Source organism: Microcaecilia unicolor, chromosome 2 (genome assembly GCF_901765095.1).
Source record: "Microcaecilia unicolor chromosome 2, aMicUni1.1, whole genome shotgun sequence".
NCBI classification, from domain to species: Eukaryota; Metazoa; Chordata; class Amphibia; order Gymnophiona; family Siphonopidae; genus Microcaecilia; species Microcaecilia unicolor.
The window spans coordinates 524,634,320-524,649,269 of NC_044032.1; the positions used below are offsets into that span (position 1 = coordinate 524,634,320).

A 14,950-nucleotide genomic window follows, 5' to 3' on the forward strand; every position below is an offset into this window, starting at 1 on the left:
CCGGTGTCGGTGAAAGAGAGAGAGGACCCTTCTTCATTGGTCAGGTTGTAAACTCTTTTATCATAGTGCTGGGGAAGTTAGTGGTCATACTTCAGGATCTGGGATACTAAATTATATGTTCTCTTCGCCTTGTCTTGATAGGTACATAACTACTCATTGCTCTACCATCAGTTTAGATATTTTAGCAACTGTGCATTATCTCTGAATTACACTGTTCAACCTGCTGCCAGTAATAAATTGCCTTTCATTTTTATAGTATCTGAGCCTTGTGTCTTTTCCTTATCAGTATACATTTGGGCTGTGAATTCAGATCTATAGTTAGGGAGCGTGCCTTCCAAATTACCTATCTGAATACTAGAGTGCTACTTTTTCATACCATGATATACTTTTTCATATAATTTTGCCCTACGTGTCACTGGAGGAGTTCATTTTCTACCACCATCTGCTGACTGGGGAACCATAAAATTCGGTAAAACATGCAGAAGAGGAAGCCTCTATGTAAATCGAGTAGGAACCAAGAAGTAGTAGAAGATGACACAAATGACAACAACCAGAGAGATGAATTTCAAAGTTCTTTAATAAAAGCACCAGAATTATGGACCCAACATGGTCTGTGTTTCAGCAGATGCAGCTGCCTGCCTCAGGGGTCACAATCAAACTATGGCAGTCTGGAGTGGAGGAGTAGCCTAGAGGTTAGTGCAGCGGACTTTGATCTTGGGAAACTGGGTTTGATTCCCACTGCAGCTCCTTGTGATTTGGGGCAAGTCACTTAACCCTCCATAGCCCTAGGTAACAATAAGTACCTGTATATATACTATGTAAACCGCTTTGAATGTAGTTGCAAAACAACTGTATCACGTCCCATTTCCTTCCTTCCCTAATCAAACAAAGTGTGCCTGGTGCAGGAGTGCAACACAGCTTACTGGTTCTGACTGCTTTCTGTCTGGTATATCGCAGTGAGCCCACGTTGGCTACAATGCGTTCCCATCATCAAAGTGGACACAAGAAAGCTCCAGGAACCACCAATAGATTTTAGTCTTGTAAATGTAATTTTAAATACTAATTTTGATTCTACAAGCGTACTGCTATCCAATAATGCAACATCAGGCAGGTAAGTACAAGCAATAAGGGTGCATACAACACAGCCTCCACATTCCGTTGCTGCGTGTCAACCCACCTTTTCTTTATTTTTCAAACTTATCAAACCATTATTAAAAAGGGAGGTGTATGTTCATTAGCAACCACTAAACCTGTAATTCCACTTTGCTTAGATTTTCAGGGCTGAGCTGGAGCTGAGGTGCACCATTAGGAGGTTTTGCTGCTACTGCGGATAGAGAAAAGGCCCCATGAAACTCCACTGGGTTGCATATGACTGCGTGGTCACATTGACGTGTTTGTGCATGCATGCATGGGGAGAAGCGAGTTGACCGGCATTTGTGTGCATGCGCATCAGTGTGACCATGCAGGCACACGCAACCCAGTGGAGCTTCACAGGGCCTTTTCTCTACCTGCACTAGTGGTGGGGATTGGTGGATATAGACTGTGAGGGATGCCATGTTGGACACCACTGCTTTAAGGAATGGGTACCAAATAGAAAGTGAATTCTGTGCGTTGAACTGCCAGTCATCACTGTTTAATTCTCCATCCTCAACATATGCATTTGTATTCACCAAATCTTACATCAGGTTGCTAGCCACTCATCTGATTATGCTACGCTTCACTCCTAGGCAGGCTTTCTTTACCAATATCACATCCATGCTTCTGCCTCATAGGGGAGTCTGTCATTTAACTAATAGACATCCACTGATGGGTTTTATCTGTAGGTTTAGAGCCCTTGACTGCTGTGACTGGGCCCATACACTATGACAGTCCATGCTTTCTGGTGCTGTACGCTTAGAAGAGGCTCCTAATTTTATCAGTCCTGCTCTTTGTGCCCATTTGGGATGCACATACATTCTATGTGTAAAATGCAGCTCGCACCATACCAAACTTTTCTACCACCTCTTGTATTCCAAAAATCATCCACATCCCTTTCTACTTTCTCAGTTTTTCCATTGTGACTTCCAAATCTTTTCCCTCGCAGTCTGATAACAATTTTGTAGAACCATGAGGTTACAACACACCTGAAGGAACTGTTTATTCACAGTATCTTCAAATCATTTATTAACAAAGGCATGCCCCCTTCTCTCAAATTTTTTTACTGCATAATGACACACTTTCAAATATGCATATAATTCTTTATGTCCAAACCATACTGTATATGAAGGGATGCAAAACATTTTACTACCCTTCCACCTGCCTCCAAAAATTGGCCTAGTCTGGAAAGCCCCCTTCTCTCAAATTCCCATAAATTGAGTTGACCATCCTTGGGGGAGAAATCCCCTTTCTCGCTAACCTGTAAGTATAGTGAGTCTTTACGTCTCAGTCCCGTTTTCTTATGTGTCCACCTCACAGAGCAAACCAACAAACTTTGTCTTACACCAGCAAAGCCACACAGAGATGCACTATGCAATGTAAATGCTGAATAAAATGCTTTAACCAGTAGTTAAGATTTCGATTAAACATCCCCAAACTTTACAGGAATCTCTAATCACTCTCTCGCAAATCGTATAATGCAATTCACATTATAGATTTTTAAAACTGGTAGCCACAGAACTCCATCCATCGCTGCCTTCTGCAGAGGCTTGGCTTACTCCCTTTTCATAAAAAGGCCCATACTGCTGTCTCACGTACTCAAATACTCACACCTCAACATTAGGGGGAATGCACTGGAGAATATGCAACCACTTAGGCAAAATTATTATTTTCAGCAATCGAATTCTGCCTCCCTCAGAGCAACAAATTGCATCATCTCCTAAGTTGCTCCTTTGCCCCTCTCACCAAGGACCTTATCTTTACTTGATATAATTTCTGCAAATCACCAGGAAGCAGAATTCCCAAATACCACAGCTTATCTTGCACAGGCAAGCTGTGTTGAAGCCTCCCCAACATATCCACGTATTTGATTGTCTCCAGTAAACTCTTAATCCTGAGATTTCCCAAACCACTTCAGAGCGTCAAGCACTCTTCCCAGTGACATTATTGGGTCTCCAAGCGTGACAATTAAGTGAGCAGTGCCAATTTCACTTCTAGTGCTTCAGCTCCAGTCCCTTTTAATTCTATCATTCAGAGCCAGTTCTGTGGCCTGAGGCTCAATACACAAAGCAACTAAAGCGGGTGACTAGGAGCAACACTGGTGCGCCCCCCCCCCCCCCCTCCCAGCTCAAATTCCTGGAAATAGTTGCTGTTTAATAACATTCTCACTATTGAGTGGTTATATAGAATTTTTATTCTCCTAATAAATATTCTCTTTTCTAAATCCCAAACTCCCTTACATATACCATAATTCCAGACCACTTTACTGAAAACTTTCTTAATGTCAAAACTTAATTTCAAAGCTGCTCTTTTCTCTTTGTGCTGTTTCTATTCCTATCCAAAATTCTATGGGTAGCAATGATCCCATTTCCCCTTCACAATTTTTTTTTTGCCACAAGTCCAGGCAGCATTCCACTAACTCTGTCCACCATAATCTTCATGTAAATCTTTGTTTCTACATTCAGTAAGGAAATGGGCCTGTAGCCACTTGGGTCAATCATATCCCTACCTTCCTTTGGCAAAACAGAAAGTTATATCACAAAGTTTTGAGTGCAGAATTGCCCAAAGCATGCTGTTATAGTGTACCATAACTACAGTTTCTCTTTGTGGATTTTAATTGGCAATCTGCTGAGCCAGGAGCTATGCCAGTTTCTTATAGCTTCTGCTAGTTACAGCAGCACAGTGCTTACTCATGGGGGGGGGGGGGGGGAATTCTGTGCAGAATTCTGCATTTGACTTGCTGAATTTGGCAGGGAAGGGGTCAGAAACAGCAACACTAGCCACATGGGGTAAAGGTGACAGCAGCAGCATTGTTTGCACTAGAAAGAGGCTGGTATGATACCCCTGTTAACTTTATCATTAATATTTACCTTTGTGGGGCAGATGGAAGCAGGTTTAGGGGTCAGCAGTACAGGTGTGAAATTATAGCAGTGGTTACTGAGGAGACTGGGGAAAGGAGATTGTGTCAGAGAGAGAGAGAGTAAAGGAAACATGAACAGCATGATGTTTTCATTGCAGCTTTTGCTACTATGTTGTGGCAAAATTTGGGCTGAATTTTTAATGATGTATAAATGGTGCTATATTGTATATTTTCTTTTGTGAATTTTGATGATAAGCTGAATCTTTATGATGTATGCATGGTTTTATGTTGTATTTGTTGTTTGATGTAAACAGCATTGGACTCTGCTATCCAGTCTTTTGCATTGTGTCACATGTATGATCATCTCCCAGTTGGTGAGATGTCGTATGTGTGTGCCCGATGCAAAGAGCTCCTAGCTCTCAGAGAACGTGTCCGTTCTCTTGAGGCTATAGTAGCAGACTTGGTGGAGCTGAGGGAGACAGAGAGGTACATAGATGTTGTAGAGAAGTCCAGCCTCCAGTCTGGTAGCTCCTGTGCTACCTTGGAGGAGGGAGGTCTCACCCTGGTGAAGTAGGAAGTACTCCTGTAGCCAGGACCTGCCCACCAGGGGATGTAGTATCCTCTCGCACTGAGGATATGGTGGACGTGAGGATCGCCTGGTGACTTGCCTGCCTGGTGCGAAGGTGGCGGATCTCATGCGCCACCTAGATAGGATTTTAGATAGTGCTGGGGTGGAGCCAGCTGTCTTGGTACATGTGGGTATCAGTGATATAGGAATATGTGGGAGAGAGGTTCTGGAAGCCAAATTTAGGCTCTTAGGTAGAAAGCTCAAATCCAGATCCTCTAGGGTAGCATTTTCTGAAATGCTACCCGTTCCACGTGCAGGGCCCAAGAGACAGGCAGAGCTCCGGAGTCTCAATGTGTGGATGAGACGATGCTGCAGCGAGGAGGGTTTTAGATCTGTTAGGAACAGGGCAACATTCTGGGGCAGGGAGAGCCTGTTCCGAAAGGATGGGCGCCACCTTAACCAGGGTGGGACTAGGCTGCTGGCATCGTCATTTAAAAAGGAGATAGAGCAGCTTTTAAACTAGAAATGGGGGAAGGCCGACAGGCGCTCAAAAGCACATGGTTCGGGATAAGGTATCTTTCAAAGATACCACCAAAACAGGGAAGATAGGGTATCCTGATAGTGAGGTTGCAAAAGAGACCGTAGTAGATCAGGAGGCGTATTTTCAAAGCACTTAGCCTTACAAAGTTCCATAGGCTACTAGGGAACTTTGGAAGGCTAAGTGCTTTGAAAATATGCCTCCAGGTGTCCTTAAATAAAAATCAGACAAAAGATTGCAAATTAATACTGTCCAAGTACTAAGCCTCATGTAAATAGGAACAACAAATATACTTTGAAATGTCTATATGCGAATGCCAGGAGCGTAAGAAATAAGATGGGAGAGTTAGAATATATTGCACTAAATGGAAAAGTTAGATATAATAGGCATCTGTAAGACCTGGTGGAAGGAGGATAACCAGTGGGACACTGTCATATCGTGGTACATTACCTCTCTACCCTCCTCTCCCCCTATGTCCCCACCCGTAACCTCCGCTCTCAGGACAAATCACTCCTATCTGTACCCTTCTCCACCACCGCTAACTCCAGACTCAGTCCCTTCTGCCTCGCATCACCTTATGCCTGGAACAGACTCCCCGAGCCCATACGCCATGTGCCCTCCCTGCCCATCTTCAAGTCCTTACTCAAAACCCATCTCTTCTCCCTTACTTTTGGCGCCTAACCACCTTCCATTCATGATACACTGACTACACTGACTACATAGTTTGTTACCTTTAGATTGTAAGCTCTCTTGAGCAGGGACTGTCCTTCCCCATGTTTTAACTTGTACAGCGCTGCGTAACCCTAGTAGCGCTTAGAAATGCTAAGTAGTAGTAGTAGTACAAATTATATTGTAGTGACAGGGTGGATCGAATTGGTGGAGGGGTAACAAAACATTTCTTGGAATCACTGTGGATTGAAATTCCATGTGTAAAGGGGAAAAGGATAGTGATAGGAGTGTACTACCGTCTGCCTGGCCAGGATGAACAGACAGATGCAGAAATGTTAAAGAAAATTAGGGACGCAAACAAACTGGGCAACACAATAATAATGGGTGATATCAATTACCCCGATACTGACTGGGTAAATATAACATCGGGACACGCTAGGGAGGTAAAATTCCTTGATGAAATCAAGGACAGCTTTATGGAGCAGCTGGTACAGGAGCCAACGAGAGAAGGAAAAATTCTAGACCTAGTCCTTAGTGTGGAGCACATGATCTGATGCGGGAGGTAATGGTGCTGGGGCCGCATGATGACAGTGATCATAATATGATCAGATTTGATATTACCTTTGAAGTAAGTATACGTAGGAAATCAAATATGTTAGCGTTTAAATTTAAAAAAGGAGACTATGATAAAATGAGAAGAATGGTGAAAAAAAAACTTAGAAGAGCGACTGCGAGGGTCAAAAATTTATATCAGGCGTGGATGCTGTTCAAAAACACCATCCTGGAAGCCCAGGCCAAATATATTCCGCGTATTAAAAAAGGAGAACGGAAGACCAAATGACAGCTGGCGTGGTTAAAACGTGAGGTGAAGGAAGCTATTAGAGCTAAAAGAAAATCCTTCAGAAAGTGGAAGAAGGAACTGACTGAAAATTAATAAGAAACTGCATAAGGAATGTCAAGTCAAATGCAAAGCGCTGATAAGGGAGTCTAAGAGGGACTTCAAAAAAAAGATTGTGTTGGAGGCAAAAACACATAGTAAAAATTTTTTTTTAGGTATACTAAAAGCAGGAAGACGGAAAAAGAATCGGTTGGACCGCTAGATGACCGAGGAGTAAAGGGGGCGATCAGGGAGGACAAAGCCGTAGCAGAGAGATTAAATGAATTCTTTGCTTCGGTCTTCACCGAGGAAGATTTGGGTGGGATACCGGTGCCGGAAATGGTATTCGTAGCTGATGAGTCGGAGAAACTTAATGAATTCTTTGTAAACCTGGAGGATATAATGGGGCAGTTCTACAAACTGAAGAGTAGCAAATCTCTTGGACCAGATGGTATTCATCCCAGAGTACTGATAGAACTGAAGAATGAGCTTGCGGAGCTATTGTTAGAAATATGTAATTTATCCTTAAAATCGAGTGTGGTACCAGAAGATTGGAGGGTGGCCAATGTAACACTGATTTTTTAAAAAAGTTCCAGAGGAGATCCGGGAAATTATAGACTGGTGTGTCTGATGTTGGTGCCGGGCAAAATGGTAGAGACTATTATTAAGAACAAAATTACAGCGCATATTCAAAAGCATGGATTAATGAGACAAAGTCAACATGGATTTAGTGAAGAAAAATCGCACCAAAAAGTCAACATGGATTTAGTGAAGAAAAATCGCACCAATCTACTACATTTCTTTGAAGGGGTGAACAAACATGTGGATAAAGGTGAGCCGGTTGATATTGTGTGTCTGGATTTTTAGAAGGCGTTTGACAAAAGTACCTCATGAAAGACGCCAGAGGAAATTGGAAGGTCATGGGATAATGTTCTATTGTGGATTAAAAACTGGTTAAAAGATAGAAAACAGAGAGTAGGGTTAAATGGTCAGTGTTCTCAATGGAGAAGGGTAGTTAGCGGGATTCCCCAGGGGTTTGTGCTGTGACTGCTGCTTTTTAACATATTTATAAATGACCTAGAGATGGGAGTAACTAGTGAGGTAATTAAATTTGCTGATGACACAAAGTTATTAAAAGTCGTTAAATCGCAGGAGGATTGTGTAAAATTACAAGAGGACCTTACGAGACTGGGCGTCTAAATGGCAGATGACGTTTAATGTGAGCAAGTGCAAAGTGATGCATGTGGGAAAGAGAACCCGAATTATAGCTATGTCATGCAAGGTTCCACGTTAGGAGTCACGGAACAAGAAAGGGATCTAGGTGTCATCATTGATGATACGTTGAAACCTTCTGCTCAGTGTGCTGCTGCTGTGGCTAAGAAAGCAAATAGACCGCACTTCAAATATTGTGTTCAATTCTGGTTGCCGCATCTCAAAAAAGATATAGTGAAATTAGAAAAGGTGCAGAGAAGGGCGACGGAAATGATAAAGGGGATGGGACGACTTCCCTATGAGGAAAGGCTAAAGCGGATAGGACTCTTCAGCTTGGAGAAAAGGCGGCTGAGGGGAGATATGATAGAGGTCTATAAAATAATGAGTGGAGTTGAACGGGTAGATGTGAAGTGTCTGTTTACGCTTTTCAAAAATACTAGGACTAGGGGGCATGCGATGAAGCTACAATGTAGTAAATTTAAAACGAATTGGAGAAACCTTTTCTTCACTAAACGTGTAATTAAACTCTGGAATTCGTTGCCAGAGAATGTGGTAAAGGCGGTTAGCTTAGCGGAGTTTAAAAAAGGTTTGGACTGCTTCCTAAAGGAAAAGTTCATAGACCATTTTTAAATGGACTTGGGGAAAACCACTATTCCTGGAATAAGCAGTATAAAATGTTTTGTACTTTTTGGGGATCTTGCCAGTTATTTGTGACCTTTATTGGCCACTGTTGGAAACAGGATGCTGGGTTTGATGGACCTTTGGTCTTTCCCAGTATGGCAATACTTATGTTCTTATGGAGATATAGCGGTATGTAAGAGATATTTTGGTATTGGCTGACTAACTTCAGTGGCAGAAATGTGCTGGTTGGCTCCTGCTGTGAAGGTCAGTGTTTGGGGAAGGGAGAGGTGAAGTCTGAACCAGCAGCAAGGATTTTTTGTCACTATCACAGCACTGGCCTGAATGGTAGAGGTGAGAAAGGGGAGGAGCAGTCCTTGGGCCTGTAAACTTGGGTACTGACCAGAGCTTTTTTCCAGTAGGCCTAAATGAGGGAGGTACATGGGACCGTGCCAGCATTGGCCAAACAGAAAGACACGGTAGCAACAGCATGGATCCACATGAGTAAATACAGGAGGAAGTAGTGGGAGAGGATCTTGGAGGTGAGAGAAAGAGACATGAAGGGTAGAGTTGGGTTAGGTAGGGGCAGGAAGAGAGAGAGAAAGCTGGCAGTCTGTCTGGGGATTGGGGAGAGAACTGAGGGAGCCATATAGGGAGCCTGCAGGGGGAAAGGAGAAAGGGGGAGGAGTCTAGTCTTGGGGCAAAAATCTGGATTGTTTTTCCTGTAGAATATGGGGGGGGGGGGGGACAAAGGGGAAGATAAGAAGAGGGAGACCCTGGGAAATGTGTGGCTCAGATTCATAGAGAGCTCAGCAGTAGTATGGTGCAGATAGCAGGAGAGCATATTTTTTCAGAAGAAAGCCAGGCATCACTGACGTAAGGGAGAGGGGCACCTAGCTCTAGTCTGGCACACGCTGGTTAGCTTGGTGGGAGCAATTGGGAAGTAATGGAGTTCAGACTGTTGGAGACAGATGGTATGGACGAGTGGAGGTGAGTGAGAGCAAGAGGGAAAGACTGGCTAAGGGCCTGGGGATGGAGGGGATAAGTGAATGAGGCACTGAGTGAAAACAGAGGATGCCAGGGAGTGAGACATATGCAGACAAGCATATGATGAGGACTGGGCCACAGTGATAGATGAAGCCAAGAGGCAAATATCTTCAGCACAGCTATCAAGGAAATAATGGTAGGCTGTTGACAGCATACTTTGGGGGCTGGGGTGAGTGGTGTAGAACGAGTAGAAGTGAATCAATTTTTTTACGCTTTCAAAATGTACAAAGACTAGGGGACACTCAATGAAGTTTTATATGGAAATAATTTCAAAATAAATAGGAGGAAATATTTTTTCACTCAAAGAATAGTTAAGCTCTGGAACTCTTTGCCAGAGGATGTAGTAACAGCAGTTAGCATTTCTGCGTTTAAAAAAGGTTTGGTTTGTACAAGTTCCTGGAGGAAAAGTCCATAGTCTGTTATTGAGATAGACATGAGGAAGCCACTGCTTGCCCTGGGATTGGTACCATGGAGTGGTGCTACTAATTGGTTTTCTGCCAGGTACTGGATTGTCCAGTGTTGGAAGCAGAATACTGGACTAGAGGGCCATTGATCTGACCCAATTTGGCTAGTCTTATGTTAGTTATCAGTGCTGTGCTTAAGCATATTAAGGCATGATGTACTATTCTTATTTACATAAGAGAGTAGGAAAACAGCCTTAATAATGAAAAGTAGACCTCGGAGAAGATGCATTTAACCCCCCCCCCCCCCCCAACCTAAACTTTGGTGGGGACTACAGTTGGGGGAGGGAGCAACAAGAGAAGGTCTTAACCAGTTGGCTCCTATTTTAAAAGCAAATCCTACAAAATATACACCATCAGCAGAAGGCAGTAGAGTGATTGGTGACATAATTTATGCTTGTTGGGCCTCTTGAAAAGAGCTAGATATTATTGAGTTGATGGTAATTAGGAAGTTGAAATTCCCATTTAGACTCTGTGACAAGTTTGTGCTATTGGTGCTGTAGTGATTTCAAACCGAGAGAGAGGAAGGGCTGACCTTTTCTCTTTTGTATACTCTTCCTATAGAAAGGCTAGAAACAATCCTCTAATAGGAAGTGCTGAACAGAGGTTAATTTAAAATATAACAATACAGTGTTTTATAGCCAAGGTTTGTTAGAGTTTGAAGGGGCTTTCAGATTTGGTCTGGGCAGCTTTGTAGTTGGTCCTAATTAAGCTACAGAATACCTCTTTGACTCCAGATAGGAAAGGAAAGATACTTTTCTATCTTTGTAAATTATAGATAGATATATCTATATAATCTGCTTCCTCATGAAAACAAATAAAACAATATTGAGTACAGTGTGTTTTGTTTTGTTTGTTTTTGAGAGAGAGTGAAAGGATATAAATTAACTGGCTGGTCTGAACTGTTCGAGTAATAGTGAAAATGTTTTTTTTTCTCTCAATAGTTTATCAGAGAAGACTTGAAATACAAGGATGCCTCCAAGAAGCATAGCCAGCTACACAGGGAAGATAAGCACATTACAATTGAGGATTTGTGGAAAAGCTGGAAAACATCAGAAGGTAAGAAAATATTGACTGCATTTTTTTCAAGTTGGTCCATTCTAAATATTTTTTGTATTTGTATAGATGATAGTGTCGCCAATTGTTTATTTACACCTTATATTTGTGTAAACAATAGTCAAACACAGGAAATTCATGACTAGTGATGTTGCTTAGACAGAATGGATGTTATAGTCTCAATCAGTAAACAAAACAAAATGTTTGAATTTTGTAATGTAAGTAACGTGTGCCAAGTACATTACTGAAAATACGATGCAAGGTGCCATTTGCTGACTACTCATGACTGCATTTTGAAACGTTAAGAGGGCAGTCTTGCTATTTAGTAAGTTTAGAAGTGTGGAGGGGCATTTTTGAAAGAATGCCCAATTCAGAATTAGGACAACCTGTTCATCCTGTCAAAAAATCTGTCCATCTCACAGCCATTTTCGAAGAGGGAAAACATCAGGATTTCCTGTTCAAAAATACGGGAGAAGAATGTTCTTGCGCTGCAGATGTCTAAAATAAACAGCCATTTTCCAAAATGAAACATCCAAAATATGAATGCCAAAAAGGCGGGCAGAAAAACATAAGAACATAAGAATAGCCATACTGGTTCAGACCAATGGTTCATCTAGCCCAGTATCCTTTTTCCAATAGTGGGCAATCCAGGTTACAAGTACCGGGCAGAAACCCAAATAGAAGCAACATTCCATGCATACTATTGACTTTTCCTCCAGGAACTTGTACAAACCTTTTTTTAAACCCAGATACACTAACTATTGTTACTACATCTTCCGGGAAAGTGAAAAATATTTTTGCCTATTTGTTTTAAAAGTATTTCCATGTAACTTCATTGAGTATCCCCTAGTCGTCGTTCTTTTTGAAAAAGTAAAATATCAATTCACTTCACTTCTACTTGTTCTACTCTACTCAGGATTTTATAGACCTCAATCATATCTCACCTCTGCTGCCTCTTTTCCAACTGAAGAGCTCTAAACTCTTTAGCATTTCCTCATATGAGAAGAGTTCCATCCCCTTTATCGTTTTGGTCGCTCTTCTTTGAACCTTTTGTAATTCTGCTATATCTTTTTGTATATACAGCAGCGCGAACTGAACACAATACTTGAGGTGTGGTCGCACCATGGAATGATACAAAAGCATTATAATATTCTCAGTCTTATTTAGCATCTCTTTCCTAATAATTCCTAGCATTATGTTTGCTTTTTTGGCCGCTACTGCACACTGGGCAGAAGATTTCAACGACACCTAGATCTTTTTCTTAGATGCTGACCTCCAAGGTGTACCCTAGGATAACTGATTTGGATTGTTCTTCCCAATATGCATCACTTTTTTAATTTGTCCACATTAAATTTCATCTACCGTTTGGATACCCAGTCTTCCAATTTCCTAAGATCTTTTTGCAATTTTTCACTGTCCACATGTGTTTTAACAACCTTGAATAGTTTTGTGAATTCTGCAGATTTAATCACCTCACTTATCCTTCCAATTTCCAGATCATTTATAAATACATTAAATAGTACCGGTTCCAGTACAGATTCATGCAGCATTCCATATTAACCCTCCTCCTCTGAGAGAAATGGCCATTTAAACCTTCCTTCTGCTTTCTGTCCAATAACCAGTTCCTAATCCACAACAGAACATTGCCTTCTATCCCATGACTTTTTAATTTTCTCAGGAGTCTCTCATGAGGAACTTTTGTCAAGAGCTTTTTGAAAATCTAGATACACTACCATCAACTGGCTCACCTTTATCCACTTGTTTATTCACACCTTTAAAGAAGTGAAGCACATTGGTGGGGCAAGACTTCCCTTGGCTAAACCCATGCTGACTCTGTCCTATTAAACCATGTTTACTTAACAGCAGATCAGTAGTTTCATGTTTGAGTTCTTTGAGTACCTTTGGATGCATGCTATCTGGTCCAGGTGATTTACTACTCTTTAATTTGTCAATTTGTCTCAGTACATTTTGCCTTTTTGAAAAATGCAATTTAGATGTTTTCGGCAGATGGACATTTTTTTGGGCATTTTGAGACATCCATCTGCTTCACAAATAAGCACCAAGGGCTTGAAAAGTATTGTTTTGTCTTAAGTTGAAGAGTAGGCTAAATTCGAACAAAATGCATGAATCCTAATCTATTTGAAATATAATACCTCTTTGAAAACTACTTTTATTGATGTCTCAGTTATTCCTTTCATCTATTTTTTTCAAGCTTAGTTGGAACCACTGCTGGGGATCCTGGCAACATGAGTCTTCATTTGCAAATACCTTGGGCAGTTTTCTTCAGTTTAACAGATGCTCCCACAGATCATTTTAGAAATTTTTGAGTCTGGGAGCCATGCACAAGGATTCCTTTCAATACCCTATGTCATAAGATCTAAATCGAACGTCACCTTTATTGATAACTATTATCCTCACCCTCTCCCCCCCCCCCCCCCAACACGACTACAGTGGTTCAGAGTATTCCCTGCCCTGTCCAATCCAGAAATTGAATTGAAGATTCTGTGTAGGGCATTGCCACTGGGCTGTCCTCACCTTTTAGTGGTTTAATTTTTACACTGGTAAGTCTATGACATTCACAGGGGGAAATATGAAATAGTGGATAGAGATTTGATTAATCTACTATTCCTTATCATCCTGCTAGATCAATCCGAACAAGTGGGTTATGTTTCCTGCAAGGAAGTTTAATGACAGCAGACAGCATAAGCCTGTCTATCCCATTATCTGGGCTGAAGCTAGTGGGCAGGTCTTGCTGCCATATTGGTTTGTCCAAAACAATAGCAAATGCTAATGAAAATAATAGCAAACTTGTGAAGTTTTATTAAACCTCCTTGGTTTTGCATTCCCCGTGTTGGGAGGGTTTTCAATGGGTCTGTGAAGGGGAGGGAATGTGCTCCGGAGCTTACTTTGTTATTTGCAATGCTGTATTGTGGATTTCAGTGCTGTGGGGCGTAGTTATAGTTTTTCTTCTGGTCCCCGTAAGGAAAGGAGCGATCGCTGTTGTTGGAGCTGCAGGTGGGGTGCATCAGTTTGGGGTGCTAGCTAAAAGTTCACCTTTTCGTTGCCCATTTCCTTAGCATTAGCAGGAGATGAATCCAGAGATTTGTGGGTTGTGGAAGTAGTACTGAACTGTGTGATAGGATGGAATGCTCCTTGGTCAGTCTGTATTCTCTGTGTCCAGCAGGCGGATGGACAGTCTCTCACAAACTTCAGGATTCATGATGTCTCGGCTCCTGTTCTGGGTCTGCTAGTTCAGTTGAGCTTGGGGTGCCTTGGCTATATGGTACCGACCCCAGGGGGTACACGTGGTGATGCCAAAAGAACCTGGGAGGAAAAGTGCCTCTTCATTAGCATTTTGGCTGAGGCTGTGGCTATCTCTTGGAAAGGGGGTGGGCGCTGCTTCAAGCAGCAGGATGTTTCCACAGCAGTGACTGGCTCCTTCCTTCCTTAGTGGGACATGCTCTATTTTCTAAACGGGAAACGAGGTCGATTTTTCCTCTGTGCCCTCTGGGTCACTGTTTCTCTTCAGCCTGCCGCAGTCATCTTGCAGAGGTGCGTTTCCTTCCTGTGGTTCCAGTGATTCCATTACATATACCGACTTCTGCCCCTTCGTGGTCTACTGCCATGGTGGTTGAGCTTACAGCTATGCCTAGGCATTTTCCCATACTTTTTCTTGTGGCTCCACTGCTAATTTCTTCTGCAAGCTGGAAACAGGGGTCCGACCCTGTTACTGTGGTGTCTGGCCAGCCATGGAGTCTGCATGGATCATGGCAAGTTTTTAGCCTTTAAAGGGGGGATTCCTGACCTGTGAGGAAGCGCTGAAGTTTTCTGTCTAAAGGGGCTTCGGTTCCACCGCCCTCCCCTGCTTATACTGAGAGACAGACCTTTTGGTCACGCCTCTGGTATTTCC

General features: G+C 42.3%; 1 protein-coding gene across 1 annotated transcript in view; it reads left to right on the forward strand.

The window, feature by feature from the left end:
- Positions 1-14,950, forward strand: part of STIM2 (stromal interaction molecule 2) — a 214,865-nt gene that overhangs the window by 120,743 nt on the left and 79,172 nt on the right. The window contains exon 3 of the mRNA XM_030191262.1: positions 10,929-11,043. Within this exon, the coding sequence (XP_030047122.1) occupies positions 10,929-11,043 (115 nt within the window). The remainder of the gene's footprint in view (positions 1-10,928; positions 11,044-14,950) is intronic.